The sequence below is a fragment of the Alternaria conjuncta genome (assembly GCF_024043145.1).
Source record: "Alternaria conjuncta strain BMP 0040 chromosome Unknown scaffold_3, whole genome shotgun sequence".
In the NCBI taxonomy this organism is placed as follows: Eukaryota; Fungi; Ascomycota; class Dothideomycetes; order Pleosporales; family Pleosporaceae; genus Alternaria; species Alternaria conjuncta.
In genome coordinates, this window is record NW_026250092.1 from 2,314,524 (window position 1) to 2,331,402 (window position 16,879).

Below are 16,879 nucleotides of genomic sequence, written 5' to 3' on the forward strand. Positions count from 1 at the left end.
CCCTGCGAACGCGCAATGATAGATGGGCGGACCGAATCCCATGCGTCAAGGCCTTGGATTTGGGCCGACATGGCCGGCGCGACCGAGACTAGAGCTACCTACATTATTGAAAAGGTCTCGTGGCCTGCCCAACGCGATCTACGTGAATTCGTCTGGACGCCGTAAGCGGCACATGTGTTTCAGCCCAGAGGTCTCGAGAGGGCGAAATTGACGTCTTCAATGAAGTTCCCCACTAGACGGTGACGTAACGGATCCGCCGCGCTAGCTGGACCCTGCAGGCTGCTAGGCCGTTGGAAACGCGAAGAGCGAGAAATTAGAACTGCGGGCGCGCTGGGAGGACGCATGCGCCATGAGATTGCCATATGTCTACCCTGACAGATGCCCTGGTCTTATATGCGGTCATTGGGCTGCGTTCAGGCCGTCTCGGGACCCTCTTCCAAGGTCGGAGTGAGGTTTGCATGCAGCGTGGCGTCGGCGGCAGCGTCCCTAGCGAGCCTCTCAGCCTCTAGATGGAGCCAGGCTCGACTGTGCGAGTCTACTGGGAGCTGGGAGGAGGCTGCCGGAGATTCCGCGGGCGTCAGCGTCTGCCACTATTGCTGAAGAGTATTCGCGCGGAGTAGCGCAGTGGCCTCGTCCAAGCAAAAGACAAATAATCTAGAGACGATACATAGAGTTCGTTTCCTCTTCTTTTTGACACCGCCGTTGCTCGCCTCTCCTGCCCATCACGACCCATCGCGATCTAATAATCCTTCCAATTCCAAACGCCCTCAAACTCGACCCTTGCTCGTGCTAGCGGAAGCCACGAGATCTCCCAGCCGGGACGCGGAACAGAAACGAGCGTCATACCTCCACCGCAGAGCGAGTCAATAAGCAGAGACGAAGGCGATCATCGAGATCGAATCGCTACATGCAGTCCAAAACCACGTCTCCCCGCGGCGGACGCAAGAAGATGGGCCTCCCAGTCATCGAGGTAAGGCATATTTCGATACATTTCTACACATTTCGATATGCTTCTTCGCTGCACGCAATGCACCACGGCTAGAGCTTGAGGCGCCACGGGCAGCAGCACGCATCATATCGTGTGCGTGTGGTGCAGCTTGTTTGGCGATGATGTAGCCTGCAGCGTCATGAAGCCCGTGCGCCAATGACGCAACGTCGCTCCTCTCTTGTTCCGGCTTCACTCCTTCCTTCGTCCATGCATGACCTTCTTTCCAACCAGCGCTTCTCCCTGACTTCCCCTCACCACACGAGTATTCCCGCCGTGCTACCGCCCGTCTGCCCTCTGCCCCAACAAACGGCTGCACCCGCTTGTTTTTTGCATTCTCCATCGCAGCCTCGACGACCCCGCTATTGACGGGCTTTGTAATATCTCCCAGCGTCCAGACACTAAACATGGCCGCGATACAGAATTTTAAGAACTTCCTGCGCCATGGCAAGCAGGCCCGCCAGAACGCGGAGCCCACGACCAATGTCTCCAATGTCCACGCCCAGTCGCAACATCAACGGTACAACCAGCACCCGGACCCCGTACACCATGGCATCTCGGAGCCCGTAATGGACCACAAGCCGCTCCAGAACCACGCGGCCCCCCATGGCGACTACTCCGTCGGCGCTGGCGCTGGCGACAACCGCAACATTGCCGCCCAGGCAGGCGACGCCGCCGCGCACGCCGCCCAAAAGGAGCACAAGAAGCAGGCCGCTGCCAAGGGCGCCGGCGTCGACCCCCAGGTACTCGAGCGCATCGTCGCCGAGGAGCGCGAGGCCAAAGGCAAGCTGCCGAGGTATCCCGGCCTCGAGCGATGGACGCTCCTCGAGAAGATGGGCGACGGCGCCTTCAGCAACGTCTACCGCGCACGAGACACGACCGGCCAATGGGACGAGGTCGCCATCAAGGTCGTCCGCAAGTTCGAGATGAACTCACAGCAGGTTAGTATTACCCCTCCTGCCCTCCTTCCTCCTTGCACATTTCCTAGTCACCCCTATCCTACCCGATGAACAGTTGGGTGTTTTTGGACGTTACCAACGCGAGGCCGGTGTAGGACAAGCATGTGCATCCGGACTTCAAGACGCCCAAAGCAGCCGAGGTGCGATAATATAACCCCCGATGCTCGACTCAGCATCCCCCTTCACGACGGGCTTAAAGGGCAGACACTAACTGCCCTATAGAGAGCGAACATCCTCAAGGAAGTACAGATTATGCGCCAGCTCGACCACCCCAACATCGTCAAGCTCATCGACTTCTCCGAGTCGCGGCAGTACTACTACATCGTGCTTGAGCTGTGCCCTGGCGGTGAGCTGTTCCACCAAATCGTCCGTCTGACGTACTTCTCCGAAGACCTGTCCCGCCACACCATCATCCAGGTGGCCAAGGCCCTGCAATATCTGCACGAGGAGGCAGGTGTTGTCCACCGGTACGTCCTTATCGATGCCAGTCACGATGCCAAGCATAGTTACTGACGTCATTCACAGAGACATCAAGCCTGAGAACCTTCTCTTCTACCCCACACCATTCATCCCCACCCGCAACCCAAAGCCGCGGGGCCCGGACGATGAAGACAAGGCCGACGAGGGCGAGTTCGTCAAGGGCAAGGGCGCCGGTGGTATCGGCCTCATCAAGATTGCCGATTTCGGTCTCAGCAAGGTCATCTGGGATACGCAGACCATGACACCGTGTGGTACTGTCGGTTACACCGCCCCTGAGATTGTCAAAGATGAGCGCTACTCCAAGTCCGTCGACATGTGGGCGCTGGGCTGTGTGCTCTACACGCTGCTCTGCGGTTTCCCTCCGTTCTACGACGAGTCTATTCAGACCCTCACAGAGAAGGTCGCCCGCGGCCAGTACACATTCCTGTCGCCATGGTGGGATGACATCTCCAAGTCTGCACAGGATCTAGTCTCCCACCTGCTGACCGTCGACCCCGAGAAGCGCTACGACATTAACCAGTTCCTGAACCACCCATGGATACGTGAAGCCGATGAGCCTACCTACTCCGCTTACGACGCACCACCGCTCGCCACACCCGCTGCCAAGAAGGAGCGCCTCCAGCCAGACTTCTCCCACCTCGAGTCGCCCGGTGCTCGCCGCATGGACTTCCGTTCGCCTGGTGCCGTCAACCTGCGAGAAGTGTTCGATGTCAGTTACGCTGTGCACCGACAAGAAGAGGAGGGCAAGCGGAAGAAGCAATTCAAGCAGGGCTACCGCGGCGCCAACGCCATGAACTCGCTCAACGCTCTCGACGAAGGTGAAGATGATGACGAGTACGCTGCTGAGTCTGCACCATACGACCCAGCGTCGCAACATCCGCCCGCGAAGCTGCCCAAGTCCCAAGGTGCCGATGTATCCGGCATGGAGCAGAAGATGCGCAACACCACACTATCTGCCGCCGCCCAAGCTCGCCAGCAACAACAAGCACAGCCGCGACAGCAAGAACGAGGCTACGGCCAACACTCCCCAGCTGTTGCGGCCGCGGCTAAGCGCCAAGTCAGGAACAAGGGTGCATTTGAGCTCAACATGGACAGCTCGACATTACTCGGCCGCCGCAACAAGAAGGGCCCCGAGCCCAGCGGCCTGAGGAACAACATCTCCGTCCAATGACAATCCTCGCTCGCGAAGGATTGGTGAAACGATGATGAGTCTCGTGTCATGATGGCGTTTTTGCGTTTCCTTAATCACTCTTTCCTGCCCTCCCCCGGTTCTCTCTACGATTTTTGGTTATATCATGTATGCGAGCTTTGTCTGTGTTTCTCCTCTCATGGCATGGCTTTACGGTCTCTTGTCTGTCCCTCGGGATGACGGACATGGAGATGGGAGAAGAGAGGGTTTAGGCATAGTTATGAAGCTTTTGGCATGGCGATGGATGGATGATAGTTACATGCGATGTGGCATGGTTGTCCATGTAGCATGAATGATAATGTTTGAAAACGATGACAATTCCCATGATTCAGTGATAGATTGCGTGATTGAAGTTGTCGTCTTGTTCGACATGGCGACGATGCAGATGTTTAGCGAATAAAGGTGCGATACTCTCGAAATCGGTTCGATTGTAGAGGTCTACTACGCATACGAGACCGCAGCCTGACAAAGACATGATGTCGTCACGAGCTCGAGAGTTTGGGCATTACTACCTTTGCTGTATACAATGATATTTAACAGTTCTCCCACCTCGTTCCTAAACCTGAATAGACATCAACTAGCGTGTTTTATTGCCCGTAGAAGTTCACTAATTCTTGTGTATCTGTCGCGCTCAGTAGTAAGATCATGTTAGTCGTGACTTCTATAACTAGGCAATACTCTATCTTCGCTGCTCAAACGTCTTAAAAAGGAATGAAAACCTGACAAGGTTAACACCACTAAGATGTACATTAGCAATCTTGGACTCCGAGCGTACAGCCTATTGTCAGCGATCAGCGTGGCATTTCACCCCCGCACAGTGGAGTACAACCCATGAGAGTAAAGCAGTGTCAGACAATAGCTCGCGATGACAATCAGATGGAATTATCAGAAAAAGACGGTCTAAACTACTACACAGGACAATGAACGCGAAACCATATACGATCACTTCTTCGACTCCGCCTCGAACCAGGCTTGCCATGCCGCCGCTTGTTCCCTCCAGCTCAGTGCGGGTGCGAGAGGCGTATCACCGTAGACTGCTTGTGCTTGTTCCCTCCAACCACCCCCCGCTGCCTTAGCTTCTCTTAATCTCTCTGCTTGAGCTTCCATCAACTGCTCGCTGTCATCCTCGACCTTCTTCTGCTCGTTCTCGCGATCGGTTTCAGCTTGCTTGTATTCTTCAAGCTCCTTCTCCGCCGCTTCCAGCTTTGCCGCGAGGTCTTCATTCTTCTTGTTCGCTTGCGCGAGGTCTCGCTGAGAGCGGATGAGGTTGGTTTTGAGGTAGCGCTCGCGCGCTTCGGCGTTCTCGGCGCGGGTTTGCATTGCAGAGGGTGGGGATGTCATTGTTGAGGGTGATGACGATGATGGCGATGACGCTGATGGTATGTAATCTTGAATGATGGAAGATACCTAGGCATTGGAGAAGGACGTGGTAGCTGTTTGAAAGGAATCTGGAGAGTGAAGTCTTGTTAGGCTCAAGCACTTTACTCAAGACGCTAGAGAATCGAGAGTTCACTCTCACCTTCACCGCGAGTGTTGACGAGGAGACGCAGATGAGGATACCCGCCCAAACCGTGGACGCACCTGCCACACTGACTACGGTCATGAAGAATCCGACTACAAGAGGAAAGTGCGATTGTAGCAGCACTACAACAACAGCGAATTGCTTGTGACACGACACTGCGCTTTCAGCTACGTGATCGTATATTAACTGAACGTAAAAGCTGACGGCGTTATTGATTATCACGCATGTGATGTCTTGTTTAGGAATGAATACCAAAAGCCTATATAACATCATGGGCGCCCCTAACCTCCTGATTCTCTCGCTCTATAACCACTCATAAGCACATTCTTACATGACCAACCATCTAACAACTATGATTTCCCTCATCGACCTGCTCAGTCCTCGGTATGCGCCCATCCAACGCGTTCTCCTCGATCATCTCAATCCGGGTGCCATCGCAAGGCTTACCTGCACCTGCAAGGCCTTCGGCTCTTTGTGGCCGACGCTTGTAGCTTCTGACTACAACATCAACTACAAACTCCAGCATTTCTTCAAAGACCCTCGGGAATTTCGGTCCGTCCAAGGAAAATGCGGCGCTCTGCTGGATGATTACAGCCAGGAGTTCACCACTGATGGCCGCTTAAGCTTCATTGCGCGCTCGAAACTCGAGTGTACGCATTTAAGTGTATGGGTTGAACCCACCCGCATGGCGCCGCTAGTTGATTACCTGGATTCTGAAGGCTTTGCGCATTATGATAGACATCCACAGGAACCGGACCTGAATGAGGGCCTTTACTGTACAAAAAAGTGTGGTGTTGACGGGAAATGGAGGCGCGTGGACCTTCGCATCTGGAACTTCAACCAACTAGAAGTACATATGATTACCCGTCAAGCAACCCATGAGGCGCGCTTTATAACATGGAACAAAGCATATACGATATTTCCCTACGAGACCTTCATCAAAGAGAAGTGTCATCTGACGATGTGCGACGACAAATACCTTTGGCAGTACGTAGTCCTTGTACAAAGGATTGGAAGTCCAGCGTCGTGGGAAGGGTTAGGGTCGTGGTACTGGGCTGACGGAATACTGCACGTGGAAACGGATGGACCAAGTTGTATAACCCGCCGGATGGGGGATTCGCGGACCTGGATACTTGATCTCGACACTACAGGCGTCTCAGCGCCTGAGCAGCCTGATACCATCTATGAATCTTCGACTTTCGAGCTCCGACGAAGTTCTGCACCGTACATATTCACACATAGGAGGGAGTCGTTGGGCCCTAAGGAGTATCCGAGATATGATCTGCTGTATGAGAACCTCAGCCATGCAGTCCTCAAGTACCGGTACCTGATACCACCAGGTACTGGCCCTTCGATAATGAACAAGAAATGCGATGCTATCCTCAAGAAGCTGGATCGATTGACAAAACTTGAGCTGGAGAAGATCCCGGAAGCAGAGCGGCCGTCGGCATATTACGAATTTGAAAGAGGAGAATGTAAAGCTATGCACGTGCGAGATAGGTTCACGCGTGAGGGGTTCACGCTCCCAGCCACATGGACATTCTACGACGAGCAGATTCTGGCGGATTTGAATGATGCATGGGAGAGTCGCGACGAGGTTTGGGTCGAGGATGAGGGTCAGAAGACCGCAGAACGCGAGCATGAAGCGGAGGGAGTGGTCGCGAGCGACGAGAACAACGTCGGTGGTTAGGCGATGCGGCTGGAACTGATGGATGAGGATATTAAGATTCTTGATCGTGAATCGTACGCGATCCTTTGAAGTATCGACGATGTTCACAATCCGTTTGCGCAGTTCCTGTCATCAGATGTTGTGTACCATGTCAGCCTCGCCGTAGTGAAACTCTAAAGCCAGCGTACCTAGATATCGTCAGTCTTCCAACATCAACCGGTAGACCGCGGGGACCCGGTTTCGCGACGATACACAGCTGCTATACGTATGCTGGATGAAGACAGTTTCAGCGAATAGGTGAGACTAGGTAAATGAACTGCTCTTTCCTGATACGAGCTTGACGTCTTACTGGTCTGTGCGAATCGATAATAATAGCCCGTCGAAACGGCGGACACGCGTCGGAGAAAGAACTATGATGTAGTTAGTTTTTTGCAACACGTCTGTTTGAGACATTGTCACTATATAACCTCCGTCACGGCGCGTAGTCAACTGCGCAGTCAACCGTCGCCGCCACCATGGACCCTCTTCTCGCCGCCGCCGAAGCCGCAGCCGCCGCAGACACCACGTCAACCCCGCCGAGCTCCCCGCCCTCCGCCGAGACGCCCCCAGAGAGCCGCCTCTGGGGCATCAGCGACATCCACCTCTCCTTCAAGGGCAATCGCGACGCTCTCGAGAAGCTCCTGCCGCACCCGCACGATGACCTCATACTGTGTGGAGACGTTGGCGAGTCGGCGGAGCATTGTCGGCTCGCCTTCACCAAGGTCAAGGAATGCTTCCGGCAGGTGTTCTGGGTGCCAGGCAATCACGAGCTGTATACGCTGCCCTCGGAGAAAGAGCATGGCGCGAGGGGCGAGGCGAAATACATGGAGTGCGTTGCGATTGCGCGGGAGTACGGCATAATCACACCAGAAGATCCATACACGCTGTGGGAGGGCGAAGGAGGTCCATGTCTCATTGCGCCCATCTTCACGCTATACGACTACAGCTTCCGGCCTAGCCATGTAAAGCTAGAGGATGCGCTCGAGTGGGCGCGAGAGAAAGACATAGAAGCGACCGACGAGCACCTCCTGCATCCCGACCCCTACTCGTCGCGCATCGAATGGTGCAATGCACTTCTCGAGAAGACGGAGAAGAAGCTCGCCGACGCTGTCGCATCGCACCCAGATATCCCCTTGATCATAGTAGGCCACTGGCCGCTGCGCGAAGACCTCGTGAAGCTGTTCCGAGTCGAGCGCTTTTCCCTCTGGTGCGGCACAAAGAAGACCGAGGACTGGCACAACAAGTACAACGCAAAGGTTGTCGTCTCTGGCCATCTACACATCAGGCGAACAGACTGGATAGACAACACGCGCTTTGAAGAGGTCAGCCTGGGCTACCCACGGCAATGGCACGACTGTCAAGAGCGTGGCCTGGACATCAACGACCTGCTGCGCGAGCTAATGCCAGGCCCGGAGACACCACCAAAAGACCGGCGCAATACTGTCTGGAGGCAGTTCGGATGATTGACTGGATTGCGAGATACAATCTAATCTTCGATACCCGAGATCATGCCTTTTGTCCCCGTGACTGCAGGTACGTCCAATCACTCACCACCAATTCCTCACGTTCGGCAGCCCACCAGCATGAATCCACGAATCTAATGCATTTCTCGTTTTGTTCTCCAGACTGCAGCATGTCACATTCACCTCCCCTGCACCTGCCTGATGCGGACTCGGCCTAGTCTCGGCCAAGCACCAATGGCTCGGACGCGATCAGCCACGCGCTTTCTCCTTATTCGCCGGCATGCAACCGTCGTGGTTCCCAATCTAGTCGATCGACATCCTGCGTTGCCTTTCACGCATGTTTGCTCCGGGCGTAGAATATGCAACGTCTGAATCGTCCCGTGCCGGACGCCGATGCGCTGCAGGTACCCCAGCGACAACGTCGGAAACGTTGTTATGCGCCCAAGGGCGCTGGATAAACGGCCAATTGGTGGTAGTATATCAGGGCATGTGCGCTGTTTGTGTGCTCTCCACGGTTCTGCTCGTATCGCGCTTTTGCTAGTCTGTATCGTGAACTTCCCCATTGGGATTGAGAGAGACTTGAGGACTCAGTGAGCACGATATCGGGAAGAGCCGCACGATACTGAACACGCCGAAGACTTCGTATAAAACCACCGCAGCCACCATCTTTTGAAGATCAAGCCAGTCTCCCAGCTCAAAGACATCGTCACTCGCTTGACACACCTCGCCGTTCATTCCTACATCCATTTGCTTTCAGTAAAAGTCAAGATGTTCAACATTGCCGTCCAGCTCCTCGCAGCCGCGAGCGTCGTCCTCGCCTCTCCCGTCAATCTCCAAAGCCGTGCTGTCATCGCCCATGATGCCGTCGTTGGCTTCCCCGAGACCGTTCCATCCGGCATCGTAGGACAGCTCATGCTAAAATACAAGCCCTACCTCAAGGTCGAGAACGGCTGTGTCCCCTTCCCCGCCGTCAACGCCGCAGGTGACACAGGGTAAGTCACCCCTAATCCAGAAAGTGAATCCTTTTAACACCCTCCAGCGGCGGCCTCCAACCCACCGGCGCCTCAAACAGCGGGTGCAGTTCCTCGCCCGGCCAAGTCTACGCCCGCGCCACCGCCCACAACGGCGCCTATGCCATCATGTATTCCTGGTACATGCCCAAAGACAGCCCCGGCCCCGGTCTCGGCCACCGCCACGACTGGGAAAACATCGTCGTCTGGCTGTCCGCCCAGTCCACCACCGCCACCATCCGCGGCGTCGCCATCTCTGCTCACGGCGACTACGACAAGGTTACCAACCCCAGTCTCACTGGTACCAGGCCAAGGATTGGGTATAGGTCCATTTTCCCGGTTAACCACCAGTTGATTGAGACTACGACGCAGGGTGGAGAGCAGCCGTTGATTGCGTGGGACAGCATGACGGCTGCGGCGAGGAGTGCGATTGAGAACACGGATTTCGGAAGTGCGACACCGTCTTTCCGTGACAGCAACTTTGGAAACTACCTTGACGAGGCTTTCATTTGAGGGGTGGTGTAGATAGCAGTACATAACATAGCATCTTATCATGATATTTGCTGAATTGAAACCACCACATGCCTTGTTCAACCATCTAGTGCTCGCATGAGAAACTATTATTCATCTCCTCATCAGCCGTCTGCCACCAGCCCCCTCAACGTTGCAGCATCCGTATCGGTTCACCTTCCAGAAATCAAGCGAGCTTATCTTCAACCAAGTCGAAACAACTGCCGAAGTCCAGATACCATTACAAACTACTTCCATTCGTATAAACAGTCTCTATCCACCGCTACTAGAACCAAAGTCACGCCGAGCCCCACAGCATAGAATACAGAGGGTATACGGGCCGAACACAAGCCCCATCCGTATCAGCAAGCCACACGCATGAACCACCGCCTCACGGCTCAAGCCGAATACCCAGGAGGAGGACCCGCCGGCGCCGTGTACTCCGGCGGCGGAGCCTCACCAGCAGGCGGTGCAAAACCCCCCGTACCCACATTCTGCTGCTGTCCGCCCAGCACCCTCCTAAACGCCTCTTCACGCGCCTGCTGCAGTTGCAACCGCGCATGTTGTAGCTTCGCCTTTGCCTGATCGACCTCGCCCTGCAGCCCCTTCTCCTGCGCCTCACGCTGTCGGATAATCTCCCCGCACTTGTTCCCCGCGCGGTCGACCTGCGCAATAGACTGCTTGACCTGATCGTGCATCTGCATATCGGAGAAGATATTGTCAAACACCACGTCGCTCCATATGCTACCCATGGCGATGTTGAGCTGACCCAGCCCCGGTATCTCAGGCGCAACCTGCTTGACCTGCTGCTGTAGCATGCGCACCTGTTGGATGGAGCTCTCGGCGCGCTCGAGGTAGTTCCGCTTCTGCATGCTGGCCATTGTTCCGCCGCCAAACATGTCGTATTGCGACATGCCGTATGCGCCGTCGAGGTGTTCGCGGGCGGCAGACAGCTTGACAGACGTCTGCCCGAGGAGGAAGAGGATGTGGCGCTCGCGCTCGAGGCGTTGGGTCAGGTCTTGGACGTGCGCGTGCGCGGCATTGCAGGCATCTTCTTTGCGGTCTTCGTCGGGGAATTCGGGCGTGTGGCCTGCGAAGATGGAGTTGTAGAGCGCATCGAGGTCGGCTTGGAGCGCCGTGTGGCGTTGGGCTTGCGATGCGATTTCGTTCTTGCGCGTCTCGGCTTCGGCGCGGAGTTGCTTTGCGTAGGCGAGTTCGTCTTCGGCGCTCTTTTGCTCTTGGATTGCGTCAAAGTACTCTTTCTCTTCTTTGGCGGCTTTCTCGGCGAACTTCTCCTTCTTTCCGCTGGCCTTGTGGGCGAAGCGGCGGAAGTGCGAGTCACGGTACTTTTCGTGGTCTTTCAGCTCGCTGGCTGTTTTCTGCTTCAGGTCGTTGACGCGCTTCCTGATGTTGTTGATTTGCGCGTCGAGGTCGGCGATATAGGCGTTCTGCTGCTTGAGCTGTGAGGGCGCCGAATCTGTGTCCTCGAGGCCACGAAGGAGCTCCTCATTCCTCTGCGCTGCCTGCTGGATCTTGTTGTGGATGGACATAGTAAATACTTGCTATAATGGTAGTTTGTGAGTCGTGATGCGAATGCGATCGGAGGTAGCCTGATGCTATATATCTAGGAAGCAGCGAAGCACAGCCTACCTCTTCAACTCGTTCAGGCAAAAGATCATGGTGGTACCGCTTGGCAGTCGGCCTGACGGCACGAATACATGGCCTTGTCTTAGGCTATTGGGCGCCTGATTATGAACCAAACTGCTGTCCTTCCTCACGGTGGCTGGTGGTGTTGAAGCGGGGCAGATTCCAGACGTCATAAGGAGCAAGGCTGAGCTACCGTCCAATGCGGTCTAGTCGCATGTGGCGCAGGCGGCTGAGCCTCAATGCACTAAGGCGGCGTGGCAACGGCTATCTCGCGTTTTGGATATCATGCTGGAATCCGGGGTAACGACGATACAGTTGCAAACAGCAGCGTCTTCGTACAAGAGATGGTGAGGGGTATCCTCAGGTGGAGACGCACGGATGGCAAGAATAGCCGGCTTTCCTCCAGACGGAAGGAGGTGCCTAAGGACACCGCACCGTTGCTCAAAGCCCCACCTCGGACGCCGTGGCACAACTTCGGGTGTTTGGTGTAGCATCGGATAACCTCAAAAGCTCAACAGCGTCAAAAGAAAGCTTCCTCTCGATTTTTGTATATCCATTGACTCTCAGCACGCCAACAACCCGGCTCCAATATGGCTACCGAAAAACTCCAAACATACTCGCAGAAGCCCCGCGTTTTCATCTTGTCTGACATCTCGAATGAGCCGGATGATGCCGAGTCGCTGTGTCGATACCTGTTGTATGCCAATGAGTTCGAGACGGAGGGTCTGGTAGCTTGCACAAGCACGTGGATGAAGAACAAGGTGCATCCGGAAGACATGGGGAAGATTATCAACGCATATGCCGATGCTGTCGACAACTTGAACAAGCATGTGCACCCGAACTGGCAGTATCCAACGGCACAACATATGCGTGGGTTGATTCGCAAGGGCGCCGAGGTAAGCTCCGTTCGCTAGACGCAGCACGTCACGTGAGTAGCGCTGATGGTGTCTAGACTTACGGCATGTCAGCCGTCGGCACCGATACTCCATTGTCTCCAGGCGGGCAATTACTGTACGAGCGTATCGTCGCACCCTCCACCCAGCCATTATGGATCCTTTGCTGGGGCGGAACAAATACACTCGCCTCGGCACTGCTCAAAGTAGACGACGACTTCGAACCTGAAGACTCCAAGCGCTTACTATCACGTCTTCGCGTTTACGCAATCTCCGACCAAGATGATACGGGCGCATGGATTCGCAACAACTTCCCCGACGTATTTTACATTGCTTCGATTCACGGCTGGAATCAGTATGGTCTGGCAGCATGGACCGGCATTTCCGGCGACAAGTACTATGGCTTCGATGAAGGTGGGCCAGACTTCACCAAGATGGAGAAGAGCTGGATCAAGGAGAACATCCAGATCGGGCCACTCGGAAAGGCGTACCCTGACTATCTCTACATCCCGGAAGGAGATACCCCGACATTCCTCTACCTCATCCAGAACGGTCTTGGTGTACCTGACTGCCCCAACTATGGATCATGGGGAGGTCGCTACGGGCGAACTGATATCAGCACCGAAGGCCTGAACAGCAATCACTATAGTGATGTAGTAGATAGAGTCAAAGTTGGCGACAGGGCGTATACATCCAACCACGCGACTATCTGGCGCTGGCGCGACGCTTTCCAGAACGACTTTGCCGCACGCATCAAGTGGAGCATGGAGCCCGATTTCGCAAAAGCAAATCATCACCCAGTCATCAACATCAGCGGTTTCAAAGGCTTAGCGCCCGTCCAAATCACCGCTGAGGCTGGATCAAAAGTCACCCTCGACGCATCCGCTACATACGACCCGGATGGCGGAAAACTCACATTCAAGTGGTGGCATTATCGGGAACCCACAGCGACGCAGTGGTTGGTTTATAGCGAGGTTGCGCAACTTGTGATCAAGAAGCTGGACGATGAGGGCAGGAAAGTCGAGGTAAGGCTTCCGCCTCCGGAAAAATGCGCGGTCGAGTTCACGAGCAAGAAGCCGGTTGCGCAAGGTCAATTGCTTCATCTGATACTGGAGGTCACGGATGATGGCACGCCGGCTCTGACAAGCTACCGGAGAGTTTTGATACAGGCGACAAACAAGGAATTGAAGGGAGGTGCAAAGAGTGCTGTTTCTATTGGCGACGCGATGAAGAAGGCGTAGCACCTCTTACAGGAGTAAAATCGTGGTATGCTTGATCGACTCAATCATAGCCAATCAAAAAGTCCATCTTTCTCGGTGGCGAAACTCGTGAGGGTGAATTTGGGTGACATGTACGACACCGCAGCACGCGTCAAACCACCAAAAGCTGAACCAACGACGTGGGTTTGTGAGTCGCTGTTAAAAACGCGGCGCGTTCATAGCGTACTGCAGACAGGAATTTGGTAGATGAGAGACCCTGGCGCCGGGCCGCTGACGTCATGACACACTGGCGCAGCGACTTACAACCACCAGTGACAGCCATCGGTCTTGTTACTGAAGGGTCGCGCCGAACGCAGAAGGGATAACCCTACATGCTGTAGAAACTACGTCTCGCGTTCCTGTGGTCAAAACAGGTTGTCGGCTGGCCACACACGTGTAACCACGGCGATCTCGTCGATCGTGCATGACGTAGCGTATTCGCACTTGAGCTGTCATACTAGCGTTGACCCGTCAAACCAGCCTCCTGTCTAGACTTGCAATAACATTGTCGGAATTACATCAGGAGTAGATACCACCAAAACAAACACATCAGAAATCGAAACCGAAGCCTGCGAATTCATCGAACCAAAACATGGGAGAAGTTCACGTTGGCGGCGGACAGTGCAACGTCCCCGAACATGAGATCAAGCAGAATGCAGGCGTGTCGGCGCAAATGGCGCTCCAGGCGGGACAGAAAGCGTGGGAGCTGAGGCAAGCTGCGCATGGCGCGGGCGACGCGAAAGCAAGAGAAGAGATTCTAGCGAAGGCGATTAATAAAGAGATTGAAGCAGAATCATTCGGAAAGGCAGCGAAGTACACGCAGTCGGGTGCTTTCCAAGGTCTTGCCGCTGGTGCCGGATTAGGAGTGCAGCCAGGTGTTACTATCGGAAAGCTGACCGGCGCGCTCGTTGGCGGCACAGTATCAACAGTGACTGGGCTGCTGGGAGGAGGTATTGGATCGGTCTACGGTGCCATGAGCGGCCCAATGTGGGATCTTGGAGAGATGGCAAGTCAGGGCGTTCAGGGTGTCGTTGGTGACTTCCTCCCGGATGTCAAATCAACGCCATCGCAAAAGAAGGCCCTGGAGAAGATGGTTATGCAAACCAAGGAAACGCAGGCACCATCTAAAGAAGAGCTGGAGCAGATGAAAAATGACGCACCGGATATGATGCCGCAGACATGGTCTCAGTCCGCGAAAGACATGACGGCTTGGAGACCGAGTATGCCGTCGGCAGTCAAGACCGCGGGGGCTGGAATTGCGGGAGTTGGAGCTGCGATGAACCCTTGGGGAGGTGGAGGTCAACGGCAGCAACAGCAAGGCACATCTTTACCCAAGCAGCAACCTCAGAAGCAAGCCCAACAAGCGCCGAGTCAACCAAAACAGCAGTCTAAGCCCCAGCCTCAGAAGACCCCTCAGTCGAAACCATCGCAGCCGAAAACAAACGGCACACAACCGCCAAAGCAAGAGAAGCCCCAGTCAAACGAACCAGCGAAGGAAGCACCCAAACCCCGATCCCAACGCCCACCCACGACCCGCGGCCCAGCAAACCCCCAATCATCAACCCAATCCACCCCGCCCTCGCAACAAAAGCAAACCCCAAACACACAACAAACATCGACCAAGTCCTCATCCCAGAAATCGCCATCCACGGCGAACAAATCAGCGAATGGATCTGCTCAGCCCAAACGCGTATCGTTTAGTGACAATAAAGAGAATAACGCGCCGGCTGCTGCGGAGAAGCCGAAGAGGAAACCGAGGAAATTGGGGCAGCAGGGTGGTGCTGGTGCTGGTAGTGGTGGAGGTGGGGGTGGGAATGGGGGTGCGGCGAAGAAGGCGCCGAGGAAGTTGGAGTCTAGGAAACCTACTGCTGCTGCGTAGATGATGGATGTTGTGGAGGAAGGGGGTGGCTAGGAGGTTGGCGAAGACATTGCTGTGATGAAGGGGGATTGGGGAAAGGAAGGAGTAATGTAGTTATCATAGTTGGTTCCGCTGTTGGTGTCTGCATGCGTTTAGGAGGGATAGCGTAGCGATAGAGTAGTTTTAGCGTGACACGTACATATCCACGAACGATTCTGGACATCTCTTTACATGTGTGAAGTAGGCTTCAGACATGCACGGGTCTTTGCCGTGTCCTGATGTCAATTGGAGTGTGGGCTGCGTGAGTCGGATGACAATGCGTGCATGTTTGCGCAATGTGCAAAATAAATTCCAGGGTAGAAGTGTACATTTCCCTAGAAACTGTGTGCTGGGTAGTATGTAATCGTATGTATTCTGCAAAGCTCTCTTGAAACGAGCATCCTTCAAGCGTACAAGCAGCCCTCGACCGGCTTCTGAACTGCTTTGTCGCTGAAAGAACAATGCCCAACTTGATCTTTGGTACCCTCGATTGTGACACCCCACTTCAATGGACGCTCGACAATATAATCTAGGCCTCCAGCCCTCCTACCATCCCTGTGCTTTACATGACACGCCGCACTGATGACCGCAGTATTCGTGCATCCGAGTGGCATGCCCGTCGGGTATCTGCAAAGGCCGGCGATAGCCAGACAGACCACGACCATAAGACACCCCATAACAATTGCCGCGATGAGCGCTGAGTCTGAGAACCCTAGACTAGTCACCGAACAATTTTCACATGACAAATCTAAGCCAGGAAATGTCGTCACCAGTACACCATCTTTGTAGACAGCAATCCGTACCATAAACAGTGTTTGAGAGATGAACCAGTGCAGCAAAATGCTGGAGATAATGAGGGGTAGGCTGTACCTGAAGGGCAGGGAGAGGAAGTATGTAGAGCGTTGAGTAGACGTGGGTTCGGAAACGCGGAGTGCGGCTCGTTTGTGTGCGTATCTTGCCCATTCGCGGTTCGCTAGCATTGCTGTGAAGACGCCGTTGTAGCTGTAATACAGCAACGATGCGATGGCTTGGGGCGTGTTGGCGAGAAGAACGTAGGGCATCACAGATTTGACACCGGGATATGGATCAAGGATGAATCCTAATGCCGCCACCAGTTAGCTCTCTGCATCAGGAGACAACAGGTTGATGTAGTAAGTTCTGAGTATCTCTTCTGAGGTGAACTAACCAGAATCGACGTTTCCGAAGCCATTCCACTGGCAGATTTCCCAAACACCGTCGTCATTCCTGCAATTCTTGGAGCGACCGCCAGCGAGGCTGTACATGTATATAGCGGAAACGATTGCCGATGAGTATCTGCAGTGTGTCAGATATATTGTTTCATAAAAGTATTATATGA

The 16,879-nt window shown here is 54.5% G+C and overlaps 8 protein-coding genes across 8 annotated transcripts; 6 read left to right on the plus strand and 2 right to left on the minus strand.

Moving 5' to 3' along the window:
• Positions 1 to 1,392: 1,392 nt before the first annotated feature.
• SRK1 (MAPK-activated protein kinase Srk1) lies at positions 1,393 to 3,595 on the plus strand (the record flags this gene model as incomplete). Its single annotated transcript, XM_051467027.1, has 3 exons — positions 1,393 to 1,926; positions 2,167 to 2,411; positions 2,470 to 3,595. The coding sequence occupies 3 exons, from the start codon at positions 1,393 to 1,395 to the stop codon at positions 3,593 to 3,595; spliced, it is 1,905 nt and encodes a 634-aa protein (XP_051329882.1).
• A 960-nt stretch (positions 3,596 to 4,555) lies between these two features.
• Positions 4,556 to 4,933, minus strand: J4E85_002754 (uncharacterized protein; the record flags this gene model as incomplete). Its single annotated transcript, XM_051467028.1, has 1 exon — positions 4,556 to 4,933. One exon carries the CDS (start codon positions 4,931 to 4,933, stop codon positions 4,556 to 4,558), a length of 378 nt encoding a protein of 125 aa, XP_051329883.1.
• A 1,310-nt stretch (positions 4,934 to 6,243) lies between these two features.
• Positions 6,244 to 6,825, plus strand: J4E85_002755 (uncharacterized protein; the record flags this gene model as incomplete). Its single annotated transcript, XM_051467029.1, has 1 exon — positions 6,244 to 6,825. The coding sequence occupies one exon, from the start codon at positions 6,244 to 6,246 to the stop codon at positions 6,823 to 6,825; it is 582 nt and encodes a 193-aa protein (XP_051329884.1).
• Positions 6,826 to 7,319: 494 nt separating this feature from the next.
• Positions 7,320 to 8,306, plus strand: J4E85_002756 (uncharacterized protein; the record flags this gene model as incomplete). The annotated part of the gene is made up of 1 exon (XM_051467030.1): positions 7,320 to 8,306. One exon carries the CDS (start codon positions 7,320 to 7,322, stop codon positions 8,304 to 8,306), a length of 987 nt encoding a protein of 328 aa, XP_051329885.1.
• A 768-nt stretch (positions 8,307 to 9,074) lies between these two features.
• J4E85_002757 (uncharacterized protein) lies at positions 9,075 to 9,829 on the plus strand (the record flags this gene model as incomplete). The annotated part of the gene is made up of 2 exons (XM_051467031.1): positions 9,075 to 9,298; positions 9,346 to 9,829. The coding sequence occupies 2 exons, from the start codon at positions 9,075 to 9,077 to the stop codon at positions 9,827 to 9,829; spliced, it is 708 nt and encodes a 235-aa protein (XP_051329886.1).
• Positions 9,830 to 10,224: 395 nt separating this feature from the next.
• On the minus strand, positions 10,225 to 11,376 carry J4E85_002758 (uncharacterized protein; the record flags this gene model as incomplete). Its single annotated transcript, XM_051467032.1, has 1 exon — positions 10,225 to 11,376. One exon carries the CDS (start codon positions 11,374 to 11,376, stop codon positions 10,225 to 10,227), a length of 1,152 nt encoding a protein of 383 aa, XP_051329887.1.
• A 687-nt stretch (positions 11,377 to 12,063) lies between these two features.
• J4E85_002759 (uncharacterized protein) lies at positions 12,064 to 13,607 on the plus strand (the record flags this gene model as incomplete). Its single annotated transcript, XM_051467033.1, has 2 exons — positions 12,064 to 12,369; positions 12,426 to 13,607. The coding sequence occupies 2 exons, from the start codon at positions 12,064 to 12,066 to the stop codon at positions 13,605 to 13,607; spliced, it is 1,488 nt and encodes a 495-aa protein (XP_051329888.1).
• Positions 13,608 to 14,217: 610 nt separating this feature from the next.
• Positions 14,218 to 15,504, plus strand: J4E85_002760 (uncharacterized protein; the record flags this gene model as incomplete). The annotated part of the gene is made up of 1 exon (XM_051467034.1): positions 14,218 to 15,504. One exon carries the CDS (start codon positions 14,218 to 14,220, stop codon positions 15,502 to 15,504), a length of 1,287 nt encoding a protein of 428 aa, XP_051329889.1.
• Positions 15,505 to 16,879: the final 1,375 nt, after the last annotated feature.